At 28.2% G+C, this 17,691-nt stretch overlaps 1 protein-coding gene across 1 annotated transcript in view; it reads left to right on the top strand.

Annotated features, from left to right (window-relative positions):
* Positions 1 to 17,691, top strand: part of LOC107448683 (nuclear receptor corepressor 2) — an 86,081-nt gene that overhangs the window by 27,558 nt on the left and 40,832 nt on the right. The window contains exon 2 of the mRNA XM_016063980.3: positions 6,885 to 6,914. Coding sequence (XP_015919466.1) covers positions 6,885 to 6,914 — 30 coding nt within the window. The remainder of the gene's footprint in view (positions 1 to 6,884; positions 6,915 to 17,691) is intronic.

Here is a 17,691-nt window from a genome sequence, read left to right as displayed (position 1 = left end):
GTGGGCCAACGTTGCTCCCACAGTAAGAACATATAGTACAGAGAAGGAAAGAACATCCATGCCTTACCCAGGGTTTCGAACCCAGAACCTTTCTGATGCAAGGGTAGTTCCCTACACAGACCGGTCGGCATGATTCGAACATTTAAAGGAGCGAAAATTTCTTCCCCCTCCTTTTTTTTAAAAAAAAGAAATATTTACGGGCATTATTTGTGTGCCAATATTATTTCATAAGTTGACCTAATAACTCTAAATGTCCTTAATTTTTCTTCTAACCTGCATAATAAAATAAATAATGAGTCAAATAATTTTAAGGAAAATAATAAAAGTTACATTTCAAACAAGTCATATTTAAGAATTATTATTTTTTCTCATAAGCTTATAAGCTGTATGATGAAAATCTTACTTTACTGTAGGTCCATTTTCTCATGAGTCGAGACTGTTATAAGCTGTATGATGAAAATCTTAATTTACTGTAGGTCCATTTTTTCATGAGTCAAGCCTGTTATAAACTGCATGATGAAAATCTTAATTTACTGTAGGCCCATTTTCTCATTAATCAAGGCTGTTGCCTTAGTAAATAAAATATTAGTAAGTAAAAATAGTAAAAATTGGTAAGGAAATTCGCTTTGGTTAATAATCACTCATGTGCTTAAAGCTGGCTGTGATGAATTTTTGTATGGGACTCGCCATAGCAATAAATAGTTATTGGAATTTGTTTATGTTAGTTAATCAATCGTTTATTGCCGATTAGTTATTATGAATTTTTGTATGCAACTTACATAGTAATAATTAGTTGTTGGATTAGCTTTCGTTATCCGTGCATTTCAGGTCCACTAATATGAATTTTTATATGCAACGATCTTTTAGAACTGTTTCATACTGTTTTATTATTTATAATTTTTTTTAAAAATTTTTCTATTGTTTATAATATTTTTAATCTGTTATGTATAGAATTATTTTGTCTATCTTCTAATTGATAAATAATGGGTTTATCTTCCACTTGTTTTGAGTTAGCCATTTCATGACCGACGAAGTAAAAAAGAAAAAGAAGAAAGTTCTCCTTTTATTTATCTGATTTTATTTATTTATTTTTTTCTTGTTGGAAAGAATGATGATAGAAGACTATAAGATTGCGAGAAGCTATTTGGATCTGTGCCTAAATGTTGTTTTTTTCACCCCCTTTCTCTGCCTACGACGACGGCGTGGCCTCACTTTGAACACGGAAACAACATAAAAAGAAAAAAAAGAAGGAATATCTAACTTTTAACCTTGTAAAAATTTTTGTCTGTTAACTGCGATTACGACATTGCTCTAAATGCGCTATTTTTTTTTTATCTCTCGCTGCTAACTCATTTTCTAATTTTTCATCCTTTTTTTTTTATCCTTTCCTTACTCAATTTTTTTTTCTCTCCCTCTCTGTTAATCTTTCCCTTTGCGTTCATTAACTTGAGTTGTTTTTATTATTTTTTCACTTTGCTCTTTCAAATGTTCTATATTTATGAGTTATAGTGAAATAGTTTTTAATTCTGCTTTTTAAAAATAGTCTCTTAAAACACAACACGCAAGAAAATCTGTACAATTTCGCTACTTTTTATCATAGTGCAATTTTAGTATCGCGATGTATCGTGCAAAATTGTAAATATTTAACGATCATGATTTATTCCTATTTAATTAATTTTTACTATTGATTACACCGTATATATTTATTCTTATGATTAATTATTGATAATGTCTGGGGTATTATCTTATCCGATTTTGATCACGTTATCGCACTCGATAATTACCAAGTTAGATAATACTCGTCTTATTATCCTATTCTATATTTGTCGTTGTTCAATAATTATCGTCGATTTAAAATTTATTCTAAAACCTTTTATTTATAACACATGCGAAAACGATATATTTCTTAATATCTTTGCAAAGAACATTAATGTTACACTGTGAATCGATACGATGAAACATCAATATGTCGAAACAAATCGATGTATCGCTCAGATGTTTTTTTTTTATCTTTTATCGATTTCCTTTTTTTTTCTACATAAAAGCGTTTAAATAACTTGCAATGTAATATAATATGGCTATTTTTCAAACTTACCTTTTGTGGCAACGCATATACAACACAGATGCGTGATTCCAATAGTACATGTGTAAATTTCAGTTACTTATATTTTCATGCGATTTTTCGGTGCATCGTCAGCCAACCAGGAAAAAAAGAAAGATTAGGCCTAAAAACGGTAGAACTAATGCGGTGTTTCACCGCGAACCTTATGGTTTTACCTAAAAACTTATGATAAAGTTGATGATACTGCTTATATTCGATCCATTTAACTTCTAAGGCTTATGTTATTTCTAAGACTTATTGTTTTTTTTGAGGGGAAGTAGGAAATCAGCTCTAAATGATTAGGACAAATAAACCAAAGTTGAATCTTATAATTCGATAATTATATTTTATTTAATTAATGAATATTTCTTTATTTTTAAATATCACACGTATTTATAATTTTTCTATTACAAGTTTTTAACTTTACTCCTGTAAAAGTTAGCGACAGTTTGAGTTTGTCAGTCGGCATAGTTTTTACTGCTTAAGTAATCACCATCAATTATAATGATATCAACAAATTGAAATTTAAATAAATATGTCACCTTTTATGTTCTTTCTTTTATGTTCGTTTAGTTTATGGTTTTAAATTTTTCGAACCTTACTTTATTAGATTGAATAATTAGGTGTATAAATTAAGAATGCAATTCAACAGCTGTCTCACAACGCATAACAGATATATATTTTTTAAGTTTAAATTTATTTTTAACCATGTCTTGGTTTTATGAACGTTATAAAATAGTTCATTTTAGTTTTGCCTTAAATGTCAGCTTTTTTAATTTCTTTTATTGAAACTTTAACATAATTAATTTATTTTGGCATACTTACATAGCTACTTTCATAATTAGTTGTGTAAGGTTTTTTGAATTTCCTCTGTACAATTATTAAGTTGCATATTGCAATCAGTGTTGGTGTTTCGTCCGTAAGGAATCATTCCTTTCAAGATATTGGTAGAAACTCGATGAAATAGAATTTTAAAAAGATGAATTGTTTAGCACTAAGTATCATAAAAATGGCTTTAATTTAGAGAAATAGAATTATAAAAAGATGAATTGTTTATTTAGCATTAAGTATCATAAAAATAGCTTTAATTTAGAGAAATAGAATTATAAAAATATGAATTGTTTAGCATTAAGTATCATAAAAATGGCTTTAATTTAGAAAAATAGAATTATAAGAAGATGAATTGTTTATTTAGCATTAAGTATCATAAAAATAGCTTTAATTTAGAGAAATTGAAAAAAATGTAGCACTAGAAAGTTGTAAAGAATGTAATTCATTATTTAGTGGTATTAATAAATGTTTATGTTACTTAAACAGCTTAATTTTATATAATTTTAAAAAGTTTAGTCGGTTAAATTAATTTTTTTCTTTCCAGTTATCGTTCATTTTAAAAATGCTGAATTTAACAGCTTCAAAATTAATACTATTATATAATTGCAGTTAGAAAATTGTTTTTTAAAAAAAAAAAACTTTTTATTTAAAAATTTTCTTCCAACTGGATGGTTGGAGACCCGATAGTATCGTCATTTAATTTTATTTGTTTAATTGATATATTATCGAAATGAATAAGTCCAAGAGGTAGCCTGGGTCTCATTATTTTAGGTGACATTGTATTTTTTACTAGGAAACTTACTTACAGGAAACAAAATAACCTGTTATCGTTTGTGTTCGAAATGACGAGGGGAGGGGTGGAGACAGATGGTTGAGGAGATATGGGGAGTTTCACCTTTCACAGGGCAAGGATGTAGAATAAAAAAAAAAAAGGTTCACCTGGACATCCTTTTTCCTGTTCAGTGTCAAAAAGTGAAAATATTGTGTCATTTTATTTAGGGGTGACCTTGAGGTGTTATTTGTTTACTTTCTTCTAACACACCTTTTAATTAATAAACCGACAGAGTTCACACCCAAACAAATTTTAATTAATGTCAGGGATCACTCCAATTTTATTGTAAATTCACCGATCCATAATTAAAAAAAATATTACAGTTTTTGTTGTGAATTTGTTATTTTTCAGAATGAGCATTTTTTTAAAAACTTTATGATTATTATAATCTGTTAACTATCAAATGGATGTATAAACTTGTTCTTGTTATTATTACTATATAAATAATAATGATAAAAGTTTCTACGTTATGTATCTGTTTGATAGAAATTTTTGTTTTTATCTTCTGTAGTTTCTAATTTGTTTGGAACGCTCGCTGAAATATTATTCTTTCTAGATATTTCTCCTTGAGGATACACTGTAAAAATTTCCTGATCAAATTACGGTAAAATTTTACTGATAAATAAACTAATATACCCTAATTTTTACAGTACTGTAAAATTTCTGAGTCAGAAGTAAGTTTTACTATAAAAATAACAGTATTAAAATGTTATGGTAAAAATAGGTTTTACGGGTGCTGCACTCAGGGTGTCAGTACTTTTTACCGTAATTTGATTCGGAATTTTTTGCAGTGTGAGGGCGAGATATCTCGTCTTTCGTGAGTATTTTCTGCGCTCTTAAGACGAAATTATGGGCGATATACGATTAATTTATTACGATACAATTACGATTATATACGATTGCGATTCGATATTCTAAATAAACCAATTAATGTAACTTGAAACTGGTATTTGTTTAATTATAGGTTCTATGCATCTTCAACATAATTTTAAATAGTATAAATTCATTTTAGAGTATATGAGTAAATATGGTTAAAAAAGAAGTAGGGTGATTAAAGTTACCTTTACTTAATGCCACTTTTTTGTTATAGGATAGTTTTCAACCGCAAAAACTTTTTAATACGTTAAATTTGATCTCGTAAGTGTTTTTTTTAACAGTACATAAAATATATTTATAACAGTTAGAAAAAGAACAAATTATTTTGAGTAAACGATTCTATAGTGTTCTTTGTTTTTTAATTTGCACTTTTAGTTTTAAGAATAAAATGAAGTCTTTTTAGGAAATATTTTAGAGTCAGAATTTCTCTTATTCATTATCAGAGGTGCCAACTATTACTATTTATCCGTAATTATTACGACTTCGTATTCAAGATAACGGTCTTGTCTTATGGTTGAGTAACAAAAATTGCGGGATTTTGAGAAATTTTCTAACTCTGTTAAAATAAGTATTTCTTCTCCCTAACTACCATGTTGTTTGCATCGAATATTCGAAAAAAAGTAATATTTAATTGTTACTTTTTTTATTTAATAGTAAATTCATAGATACTATTAATATCAGGTATATAGCTCTTTAAAATTAAGCTGTAAAGACATCTTAAAAATTGTGCCAATTTGAATTTTTGTTAACGTTAACTGTATTTACTTGTGATAACCGATATCTAGTTTAGAAAGTTTGCACCGTTGGGCATAAAATAAACAAAAATAATAGCATTTGCAATGAATAATGTATTTTAACTTAAATCGTAAAATAATAATTACATTCACAAAATCACTTTAATAACACACTAAGCGTTATCAACATTTTTGGTCACGATTCCCCATAAAATTCTGAATTCAAAAGCAGTCATCATTTTAATTCCTTGTCTGTCGTTTGCAAATAAACTTCCAACATAACGATACAACTGCAATATTGTTTCCACAAATAAAGTTATTTTTATTGTTACTCAAACTCAACATCCTTGCATGGAATGTTTTAGATTACATGAATAAAAAAAGGATAAGTACTCCCATGTACAATAGTGTTCCAGGATTTAGTAAACTGGCGCCAATAAGAGGTGAATGACGTCACAAGCTCCGCCTCACGAGGAGTCTATCCAAAACAGCAACGCCTCGTGTATGGAGAAATATAATATGAATGGTTGGGAGATTTTAGAATATCTTCTTAATTCAATCTTATAAACAATTTCTATAAACAATGTATACAAGCTCAATATCGGAAACATTGTAATAGGGTTAAAATATAGACACATTCATTATTGATTTTTATTTATTTGCTTGTTATATGTACAGATATATTTTTGTTAATTAGTATATATTTTTACATAATAGTATTGTAAAAAAGTTCTTCCAATTTTAACTTCTTTTCAAGGTATTTTGGGTGATACAATTTGTGTCTAAATTACTTCTATGTAGAAGTAAATAAAGTTTAGAAGTCCAGAAATAAAGTTTTCCTTTAAAGAAAATTTATTATTATTATTTTTCATTATTTCGGTTCATCAAATTTTGGTAATAAAAAGAAGAAAAAAAATTCGGTTCATAAAATTAGCCCGTGAACTATCAATTCTCTTAAGTGACGCATTCTAAATTATTTCACTAAGATTTTTTTCTCAAAGATTTCGCTATATATTTACACAAAGAGTTAACACAAAAACAGACAAGAAGCCATGTGAAACATAAACAAACTAATTAAGCATCGAAGTTGCCAGGTACACAGAACAAAAATATATCAGGGTTATTATAAAATATATAAACAAATAATAAATCGAAGTAAAAGAAATAGACCAGAAAGAAAATTATTTCAACTAATTCGATGTGCGATCTGTATTTAATTAACTTATGGTTAATTAACATTCTAACTTATGCTGATAAAGATAAACTGGCGCTGACGTCATAGTTCACATGTGTGGGTATGTGAGGTCTTCTTGAAATGCAAGTACCCAATTGTACTCCTTCAGTAATTTATTAATTTCTCCAGTCTTATAGTAAATATTATTGCTACTTATGTGCATTATATAGAAAATTAGTTTTTATGTTGTTATGCTTATTACATTTTTATGTTCTTATATTTGATGCCTTACTTTTTTGTCTTGCATGCTTATTAATTGATTTTTTTTTATTGCAGTTCTCATGGACTAAAAAAGAATGTCTATTGGTGAGCAATTAATTCCTTTTTACTACCTCCTTTAATATTATTGCATTATTTATTTATAAATGAATGATCTTTGTTATTCTTACTTATGTTTTAATAAACGTATTTACATGTTATTGTAATATTGCACTAGTACTATTATAATTTTTTTAATAATCTGTATCATTTAGCAATGATTATATCTTTAATATCTTTTATGATAAAAATTATATATTGATGAAAAATTTTTGAATTTATGTTTATTTCCATTTTGTTTAATTGCTATTACATGTTGATTTTGTTATTTAGTCTTTATATGCTATTAGTGATAAATACTTTATATGATATTTAAGCTGTACAATTGTTTTTTTGTTATATATACTTCAAAGCAGATGCAAAAACAACGAATTCCGAAAATGTTGGATTTGTATTTTTAAACAAACCCGGATTTGCAACTAGTATATATTAATTTTACCGTTTTGTATATTTTATTTCACAATTCAAATGCAAAATTTATTTAAATTTTTTTTTTGGAAAAAAAAAATTCTTTGAAGAGAGGCGTTTCGTGGGACTAAACATATATATTTATTTAAAAGCCTTTTTACATTAATAATAAATTATGCAGCAATTATAAGACTGAAAATAATTTATTTTATATTTTAAAAATTTCATCATTTCCATAGAGAACGTCATGATTCAGACTCTGTTTTAATCATGATGTTCTTAATCGACGCATAAGGATGCTTATGTTCCTTGTTTATACTTGAAAATTTGATCATATTAATAAACTAGTCTAGACGAAAATTCATTGTACGGCCTTTGTTTATTTATAATACTCTAGTGTCATATTATATTTTATTGTTGTTTATGTTCTAATGTAAGTTTTAACTCCAAATATGGATAGTGCATACTTTGTGCTCTTTATAAATAAAGCACACACTGATATGTACCTTTATTTGCTCTTTATTCACGTTGTTTTGCCTGATTTAAGCATTTGGTGTTCTATCCTTTATTGTTGTGCTTAATATTTTTTATTATATTGCATTATTTTATTTACTAAATCACACTTTATAAGTGCTTTTTTATATAAATATGAATGATATAATTAAACTTTTTCTGATTTTTTAAAGAATTTAATACAGTATTTTGACAAAATTTTCAATTGTTTTCAGTATTTGCTCTAATATTCCTACTAATTATCTGTGAAAGCTTGTTTGAAGAGGATAATACTAAAAACAATTGTTTTAAAAATAAAATTTGACTTAGAATTATTTCTACTTTCAACACTATTTTTTTTTAAGGAAAATATCTTTCTTGCCTTTAAATATTATAAATTAATTTTAGTTCCACTTGTTACAAGTCCGTGTTTTCGATCATCGTTTTTAAAAAGTAAAAGTTTTTAAACTCATTTTCAACAGGAAAATTCATAAAAAAAAATATATATATATATAAAAACTTTATTATTGAAGCTCTGTTGATTCGTTTTATTGGTATTTGCCGTTCTCAAGTGTTTCTTTCTAGTAGTATTACTATTCTTTAAGTATTTCTTTTCTTATACTTTTTGTATTTTATTAAAATTTGACTTAAAACTATTTCTATTTTTAACACTATTTTTTTTAAAGTAAATATCTTAATTGCCTTAAATAATGCGTTTTGAATATTATAAATTAACTTTACTTAGTTCCATTTGTTATAAATGCGTGTTTTCCGTCATTGTTTTCAAAAAGTAAATGTTTTTAAAACTGATCCTCTACTGGCAAAGTCATAAAAAAAAAACTTCATTGTTATTGAAGCGAAATGTTCTTTGTTGATTCGTTTCATTGCTACGTGCTGTTGTCAAGTGTTCCATGAAAATTATAAAATAATTTTCCTCTCTCACAATAAAATACCTTTTGTTATTTCTTTTCATACTTTTACTATTGTTCTACTTGGAGTGTGGAGTAGAAAAGTTGCGACCAGGGGGAGTGAACCAAATAGAATATTGAATCGATTTTATGCCTATTCCCCGTTTTTGCAATTAGTACGAGACGTGATTTCTTTTTTTTCTTCTGAAATCGAGCTCGGTAGCTATGATATTTTTTAACAATGTGTTTATTTCTAGATTCTGAGAAATTTTTTTAAAAAACGTGGAAATTTTTTTTTGTGTGATTTATTTTTGAATTTTGTTTTTAAATCATGCGTGGAGTCCGTGTTGTATAGTATTTCATCGTGCATGCATCATTTAATATATATGATTCGTGGATATGGATTAAAAAATATAATACAATTCGATCAAATTAGTCCACGAATAAAAAGATGTACCATTCAAATAACGCTGTAAAAAATTTCGGATCAAATCACTGTATAAAGTACCGGCACGATCATTAAACCATTTTACCGTAAAATCCATTATTACTGTAAAATTCTATACCGTAATTTTTACAATAACATTTAGTTAAGAGTGATTCAGTTATTTTACTATAGTTATTTTTGTAAAAGTTACTGTATATCAGATTTTTTTTGTTCATTAACATGTTTCGGTAAAAATAGATTTCAAGGTGCATAGCGTTTTTAAAAAGTGCTTATTTTTGGTACACGTTTTTTAAAAGCCCTTAAAAGTGCTTTTTTAATTCGGGGTTTGTAAAAAGTGCTTAATTTTCAGGGGTCTGTTTAGAAGAAATTTGGGTCCGCTAACGGACCCTTCACAAAATATCTTCTCATAAAAACGGACCCTTCACAAAATATTTTAACTTAAAAACGGACCCTTCACAAAATGATTTTTCTTTTAATCGGATCCTTCACAAATTTGTTTATCTTCATTATTATTTTGTTAATCGAATAAACCCTTTCCAGGGCAGAAAACAAGAAAGATGGATGTAAACGAATTAAGTTTTGTCTTCGGCAGACGATTCTTCCATTATTCGTCCGAAATTAATATTCTGCGTTCAGCAGTATAGGCTAAATACCAAATATTTGTATGTTGCATCTCTAATTTAGAAGCAGCAATTGTTGTTTATTTTTTAAAATTTAATTTTTTTAATTATAATTTTACAGTGTTGAGCATAATCTTGTATGTCTTTACAATTTAAAAACTCCTTGAAAAAATTTTTTTTTTTGCAATAACGGACCCTATTTGCACAAATTCGTAAAAGCGGACCCTGGTTGAAAGAATGTGAGTAATTTTTTCACAATTTCACGAAAAACGGACCTTTCACAAAATGTCTGGACAGACCCCTGATTTTCTATCTCTTAAAAAGATATTTTTTTTCTTTGCCCTGTCGATTGTCGTTCTAAATTACAAAAAAAATGCATGGTTTTTCACTATTTTCTCTTTAATATTTATCAGAAACTAGTTATTTTATTATGATTATGTTTTTGAATTTTATTGATTTTGCGTTTATAAATTAAGAACTTTAAAAGATAGAATTTTTTTTTTATTACTGCACATATCTTAATTATGATTTTTTTTTGTGGAAAGTGATTAAAACTATTTTTTGAGTGCTTAAAAAAATACTTGAAATGTGCTTATTTTTTGTTGAAAAATCTGGCTACGCACCCTGAAAAAGTAACGGCAGCTTGAGTACTTTTTACCATAATTTGATCCGGAACTTTTTAGTTTATTCATATAATAATAATAATTCGATCAAATTGTGTGGATTTTTTTTTAAATCTCACAAATACTTTTATAATTGTTATAAAATTGTATAATTCGAATAGTACCGTTTAAATCTGCTGCGATTTATTTTCCCTTTAAATCCGTAACTGAAGGAAATTTTTCCCATATAACTTATTTCTCATGTTATTTATTATTATTATTTTAACGAGGGAACATTGAGGGATAAATTAAGAACATGTTATAAATTAGTTTCAAAGTTCGTTATGAATTTTTTTAATTAGGAGGTTTTCATATTTTAGCCCCCCGTCCCTCTTTTAAAATTGCGATAATGATAACGTTGCATGAAAAAAAAAAGAAGTTTCGTCACAAAAATATGGTATTATTAAATATTTAGGATAGATTTAATATATTTAGATGATACAGAAAGTTAATACTACCGCATTGTGATTAAATTATTGATATGTAATAATAAAAAATAACATTGTTATTTACATAAAAATCGTTTCACAATTTTTCTGTTTCAATTCACGTTTAAAATTCGAGTTTTTTAAGCTATGTAGTCCCAAACTTTTTTGCGACGTTTTTTCGGAATTTCATCGCCTTTTATATGAGTTTATAATAATGCTAAATGGCTATTAAAAATTTAGTATTTTTGTCATTCTTCACGCTGCCTCTTGGCAAAGCGAGATTACCTATGACTTACGTGGCGGCACATAGTGTTAAAAGTACTGTGAAGTTGTTGTTGTTGTTAATTTACGTCGCACTAGAGCTTCACAATGGGCTATTGGCGACGGTCTGGGAAACACCCCTGAGGATGATCCGAAGACATGCCATCACAATTTTGATCCTCTGCGGAGGGGATGGCACCCCCGCTTCGGTAGCCCGACGACCTGCGCGCGAAGTCGAGCACTTTACGGTAGCACAGTTTAACGAGGACCAATACCGCACACCCTCGGTCCTTACGCAGACTGATCCAAGTGGTCACCCACCCGCACACTGACCGCAGCCAGTGATGCTTGACTTCGGTGATCTGCTGGGAACCGTGTCTTAAAAAGTACTGTGAAATAATTCATCCGAGCGAGGTTTAATGTTTTTTTTTTATTTGGCAATGAATTAAATTGTTTTTGTACATTTGTAATTTTAAATTCCTCTTTTACCGCTATTAGGATATTTCTTTATTTAATAGCACTATATTGCCCAAATTTAATGTAAATGGTTTTATTTTTTCCTTCTCTCATTTCAATTTTTCTGTGGCAATTGAATATACTTATAATTTTAGAGTCTTGAATTATCTTTTAAGGATTCATGTACATATGAAATTTTGTAAACTAGAATTAAATAATCGTGTTTTGTGCAGTATAAGATTAAGCCATTGTGTCAGTTATGTATTGATTAAGTTTTGCTAAGCTTAATTCTGTTTTGGAAAATAAAAGTAAACAAGGATAGTATTTACTGATAATGAGATTTTCCATTGGCTCTAATTCGCCATGTAAATTTGCCATACACGCAACCTTCAAATGATAGCCAGGGGTCTGTTTAGAAGAAATTTGGGTCCGTTAACGGACCCTTCACAAAATATCTTTTCATAAAAACCGAACCTTCACAAAATATTTTAACTTAAAAACGGACCCTTCACAAAATGATTTTTCTTTTAATCGGACCCTTCACTAATTTGTTTATCTTCATTATTATTTTGTTAATCGAATAAACCCTTTCCAGGGCAGAAAACAAGAAAGATGGATGTAAAGGAATTAAGTTTCGTCTTCGGCAGACGATTTTTCCATTATTCGTCCGAAATTAATATTCTGCGTTCAGCAGTATAGGCTAAATACGAAATATTTGTACGTTGCATCTCTAATTTAGAAAGAGCAATTGTTGTTTATTTTTTAAAATTTAATTTTTTTAATTACAGTTTTAGAGTGTTGAGCATAATCTTGTATGTCTGTACAATTTAAAAACTCCTTGAAAAATTTTTTTTTGCAATAACGGACCCCATTTGCACAAATTCATAAAAGCGGACCCTGGTAGAAAGAAAGTGAGTAATTTTTTCACAATTTCACGAAAAACGGACGTTTCACAAAATGTCTGGACAGACCCCTGATAGCTCTAATTTTCCTGTAAAAGTCCAATACTGTATTAATTTAATTATATTGTATCAATTCTGCGGCGAAACAGAGTTGAGAGGGTAAAAAAAAAAAAGATCATACCGAATACTAACAGGGTCATAAATGTTATTAAAACATGTTTAAGAAATAATGAATTATTGTTTAGCCATATATCGTTACATAATTAGTAAATACCAAATTATTATGATCATTTGCCCAGTGCTGTATATGTAAAGTTTTGAATCTCATTTATGAAATCTGGTTATCGAATATTAAGAGAATAATACTTATACTTTACTTCTAGTACTAAGAATTAAAATGAGTAATAGCTTTAGTAAGTTCTGGAGGTATGTATTTAAATCCGTGTTCATTTAAGTCTGTTATTATACTTCAGTTACTAAGGAAGAATAATGACATTAGTAAGTTTCGAAGGTGCGTATATAAATTCGTATTCTGTGATGTTTTTATAATACTTCAAATGCTAAAAACAATATTTATACTTTATACTATAATTATTATACTTCAGTTACTAAGAAGGGATCGTAACTTTTTAAGGGTACCTATTTAAATCCCTATTCATTAAGTCTGTTATACTTCAAATATTATTACTAAAAATAATAGTTATACTTTCTAACATATAAGTACTAAGAAAGAATAATAACTTTAGCAAGTTACGAAGGTAAATCCGTATTTTGTGATGCCTATTATTAATATATATATATTAATAATTATTCTTTCTAATATTAATTGTTATACTTCAGTTACTAAGAACGGTACAAAGGTACTTATTTAAATTCGTATTCATTTAAGTCTGTTATACTTCAAATGTTATTACCAAAAATAATAATAATCTAGTACTAAGAGAGAATAATAACTTTAGTAAGTTTCGAAGCTACGTATATCCGTATTCTGTAAATCTCTAATGCTTCAAATATTAAAAATAATAATGCTTTCGATTATTGATTATTATGCTTCAGTTACTAAGTTTCAAAGGTACCTATTTATATCCGTATTCATTTAAGTCTGTTATATTTCAATTATTATTATCAACAATTATAATTATATATCAACAAATATAATTATAATTAATATTCAAGTACTAAGGAAGAATAATAACATTAGTAAGTTTCGAAGGTGAGTGTACAAATACGTATTCCGTGATGATGCTTCTGTAATACTTCAAATGTTAAAAATAATAATTACACTTTCTAATATTAATTATTGTACCTCAGTTAACTAAGAAGGAATAATAACTTTTCGAAGGTACGTATTTAAATCCGTATTCATTGTACATCAAAACACCATGAAATTCGTTTTGCCGAGAGACAAGTATAAAACAAAAAAGAAAATGGCTCCTACAACATTACTGTCATGCCATTGTCTTTGATTGTCTTGTCACTTTAAATCGTTCGCCTGTAGGGAAATGATACTGATGAAGATCCATAAAAAAAAGGTGTGCGCAATACACACACACACGAACATTAGAAAGCAGGAGCACTGTCTCTGTAGCCTTTTTCCTGAAGGTCACCTTCAGGCTGCTCAATCGGTCTCTGCGTTGCTATTGCGTGATGTTCTTTCCCCCTCGCTTTCCACCTGCTTCCCCCTCTTCACCCGGCCTTCCACTCATATGTTTGCTTTTTTTTTCTATTTGTTATTCCACCTCCCCCCCTTCGGTCGGTATGGATGACTGTGTATGTATGTGTGTGCCTGTGCACTCTTCTGTGAATAGGAACTGTATTCACTCGCCCATGAAATCCCCCCACTCTTTTTATTTTTTATTCTTTTTTTTTATTTTTCTCTTTTTATATTTTTATTTGTTTACTTTTTCCGCGAAAGTTCGTTAGCTTGCTGTGTGACTGACTATAGGAAATAGAATGGAAGGCTGGTTATGCATGTGACTACATTCTTTGTGCATTGTTTTTTGTGTTTACTGAGTGTCTTCTTTCTGCTCCCAACTGTATTATGTTTGCGTAATTACTGGTAGTGATTGTGAATGCTTGAAATTTGAAATGGACATAATTGTAACGAAACGTGAGCGCATATTTTATTCACAGTGAAAGGTTTTAATTGTGGTAAATGTACTCAGGGGTTGAGATTTATTTTGAGGTAAACAGAAGGAACTCAAAATGGTCAACATATGTGTTTATTCTTTTTTTTCTAATCAACTCTAAACGCATTTATTTAATGAGGAATTTTTTATAAGGAGTAACGAAGAGTTAAAATGATTTTTTCTGTTATTAAAATTTTTTTTTCTACACCTGCAATATTACAAATAAAGAAAAAAATTATTTTTGCTACATTATTTATTTCATGAGCCCTACAAAATAATGTATTACTTTTTTTTGTTGATTTTTTTAATTTATCACGTGTTTAAAGTTATGGTAAGCTTAGCTGATTGAGAACTTTGGGTTTAGAGGTCCTTCCTCGAAATCAACTGACAAGGGATTGAGAGGAAAAAATATTCTAAATAAGCTTTTATTCCTTTTCATTTAATATTCACAAATAAACTCATGATGGATATTTACTCTATTTGACTCAATCTTTTGAATACATTTAACATATAACGCCGTCACTGTTCTGAATTTGAGATAAAAAGCTTGGCTTATTAAAAATTCTGTATTAATTTGTTTACCACAAAAATATGCCAATACAATTTTTCAATCAACATTTTTTGAAGGATGTTGAAATAGTAAATAGTTAGTTTTTAGGTTTTTGATATGTAAATTTTTGATCTTTATTTTTATGCAATTAACGTAAGGAGAATTTTTAGTGTCATTAAGTCGGTTTTCATCAATTTAAACTGCAATAAGGTTAGATTTTAATAAATCTAAAAACTGAGAAACGTGTAGTTTTAAGTTAATTACTCCAAACCCCATTTCGCATCCTTTTATTGCTTTCAAATTTTGAGGAAAAATTTATAGAAATTCTAAAAATTATCTAGCTCTATTTCCATTAATCTAATAAAGCGATCCCTTTATTTTCTGCCATTTTCTGTAATCTATTGTGCTGTTCTACAACAACATAAAAAGTGTCAAGTTAAAAAAAAAAAAAAAAAAATTCGAGAAAACACTAATTAAAAATTTAACCTAGAATCTAAGATGGCGCCGGTTGAGGCCTCTTTAAAAAAAATTTTCCACGCGTACAATAAATGAAAATAAGAAAAACTAATGTATTTTATATTATTTAATTTATGAGCCCTATAAAGTAATTTATTATTATTTTTTTAACTTATCACATGTTTAAAATTGTGGTAAACTTAGCTTATTACGTTAATTTGATATTATGGAATTTAGTTTAAATTGCATGATTTTATGTTATGTCAGTTTTTCGCACTCTCTTAGATTTATGTGGAGTATTTATTTAACGCCTTTCATTTATATTTCATTTCGTATACTTCTTTTGAAACTGTGTTAATATTGTTATTGTCTGTGCTAATGAAAAAAGACCCTAAAAACTTTAACTGCGTTTTTTTTTCGGTACTAGAAATGAGGACACGCCCCTTTCAAAGGCAGAAAAAACTGTTTTTTGTCTGTAAATAATTTTTTTTTTTAAATTTTATTTATCTATTTATTATTTGCGCGTATCTCCTGCACTTGATCGTTCAATTGTCAACGATTTGCCTTATTTGATCCTTTGTACGGTTGATGTTATAAATGAAATATGAATGAAAAAAAAAAGTAAGGTTCAATATTAACATTTGAAGCCCTTATTAGAATCGCTGGTTATTTATGTTAAATGCTAGGGGGCTAAGCCCCTCTTCCCTGCCGCTCATTAACTCCGATGATTGCTTCGCAATAGTTGTTTCCTGGCATATATAGTTTTTTCTACATAAGTTGAAATCATTCTCGTAAAATATTCTTACCAGAAAGAATTCCGTTGGCTAACGCTTGTGCACCCACTTTCCATGTCATAACATTTTGCTATTGATTCTATTAAGATTTATTAGTGAACATAAATAAACCATTTCGAATTAAAGGAATCTATTTAATGGGTTACGAATAATACCATACAAATCGTATTTAATATACTGGCTGATATATTAAATAAGATTAGTGCATGAAGCTGATAGTTAAGTTCTTAATAATTTAACGAATCTCTTTAAAACTGTAATTTATAAAAGTTAAATGATCTAATCTGTTCCAAAAAATAATAATTGTGAAACAGTCAAGTTTAGAGCCCGATTTAAATAAGTTTGTCTTAAAATACAACATAATAAGGCAATATCAGAGAATTACGTTATAATAACGAAACAACTCTTCTAGTTTTAAACAATTTAAAAAATATTCAAAATCGCAGACATATCAGTGGCAGAGTGGAATAAATTTAAATAATAAAGCGTTTACCCCGGTAAAAACCATTTAATTAGCGATGCAAAAATATTTATATGAAAACGATACCTTAATGACTTAAAATAATTTCGTGCTGATGACAACCAAATAAAAGAAAATTGTGGGATAACTGGATCTCCTACCATGCGAGTTTTCGTCGAATAAAAATGCACCGGCAGCAATGAAAAACTGTGTAAGACCATTATATTTTTATGTTATAAAGAGATTGAAATGTTTCCCGTATTGAAGAATCTATGAATTGAAAAATAGAAGCAAGGAGCGGTTGTTTTTGTCCATGCGTTGTTGGTCTAAATCAAGTTTCACTTTAAACACATTTCTAAGACACAAGTCACAACCTTATATTTATTCCGTTACGTTATTAAAATAGTTTCTAGGTTTGAGTAAACAGGAAGAAAAAGTGTTTAACACCACGTGATTTAACAAGGACGAATATATAAATTGTCTTTTTATTAACTTCCTTGTGTTGCGTGATGGAATTTTTTTTTCGAATGGCCGTAAGAGTTTAATAAATCACTTTCAAAGAAAAAAAAATAAAGGGTTAAGAAGTCAAATCAGGATTTTAATTTATGGTTTCTCAAATGACCTTATAAATTATTCCGATTTGAATAGGTATGCATTTAATTTTGCGTTGCAATTTATCTAAACAAGACTGTGCTACAAATCGTTCCAGTGAAACTTAACTGAAAACGATTTTATTTATTTCTACACAATATTATTTACTTTTTAGCAGTTAGCTAATAGAACATGGCAAT

Source organism: Parasteatoda tepidariorum, chromosome 4, assembly GCF_043381705.1.
Source record: "Parasteatoda tepidariorum isolate YZ-2023 chromosome 4, CAS_Ptep_4.0, whole genome shotgun sequence".
In the NCBI taxonomy this organism is placed as follows: Eukaryota; Metazoa; Arthropoda; class Arachnida; order Araneae; family Theridiidae; genus Parasteatoda; species Parasteatoda tepidariorum.
Note: the sequence above shows the minus strand (reverse complement) of the source record. Positions and strands in the feature narration are given on the sequence as shown.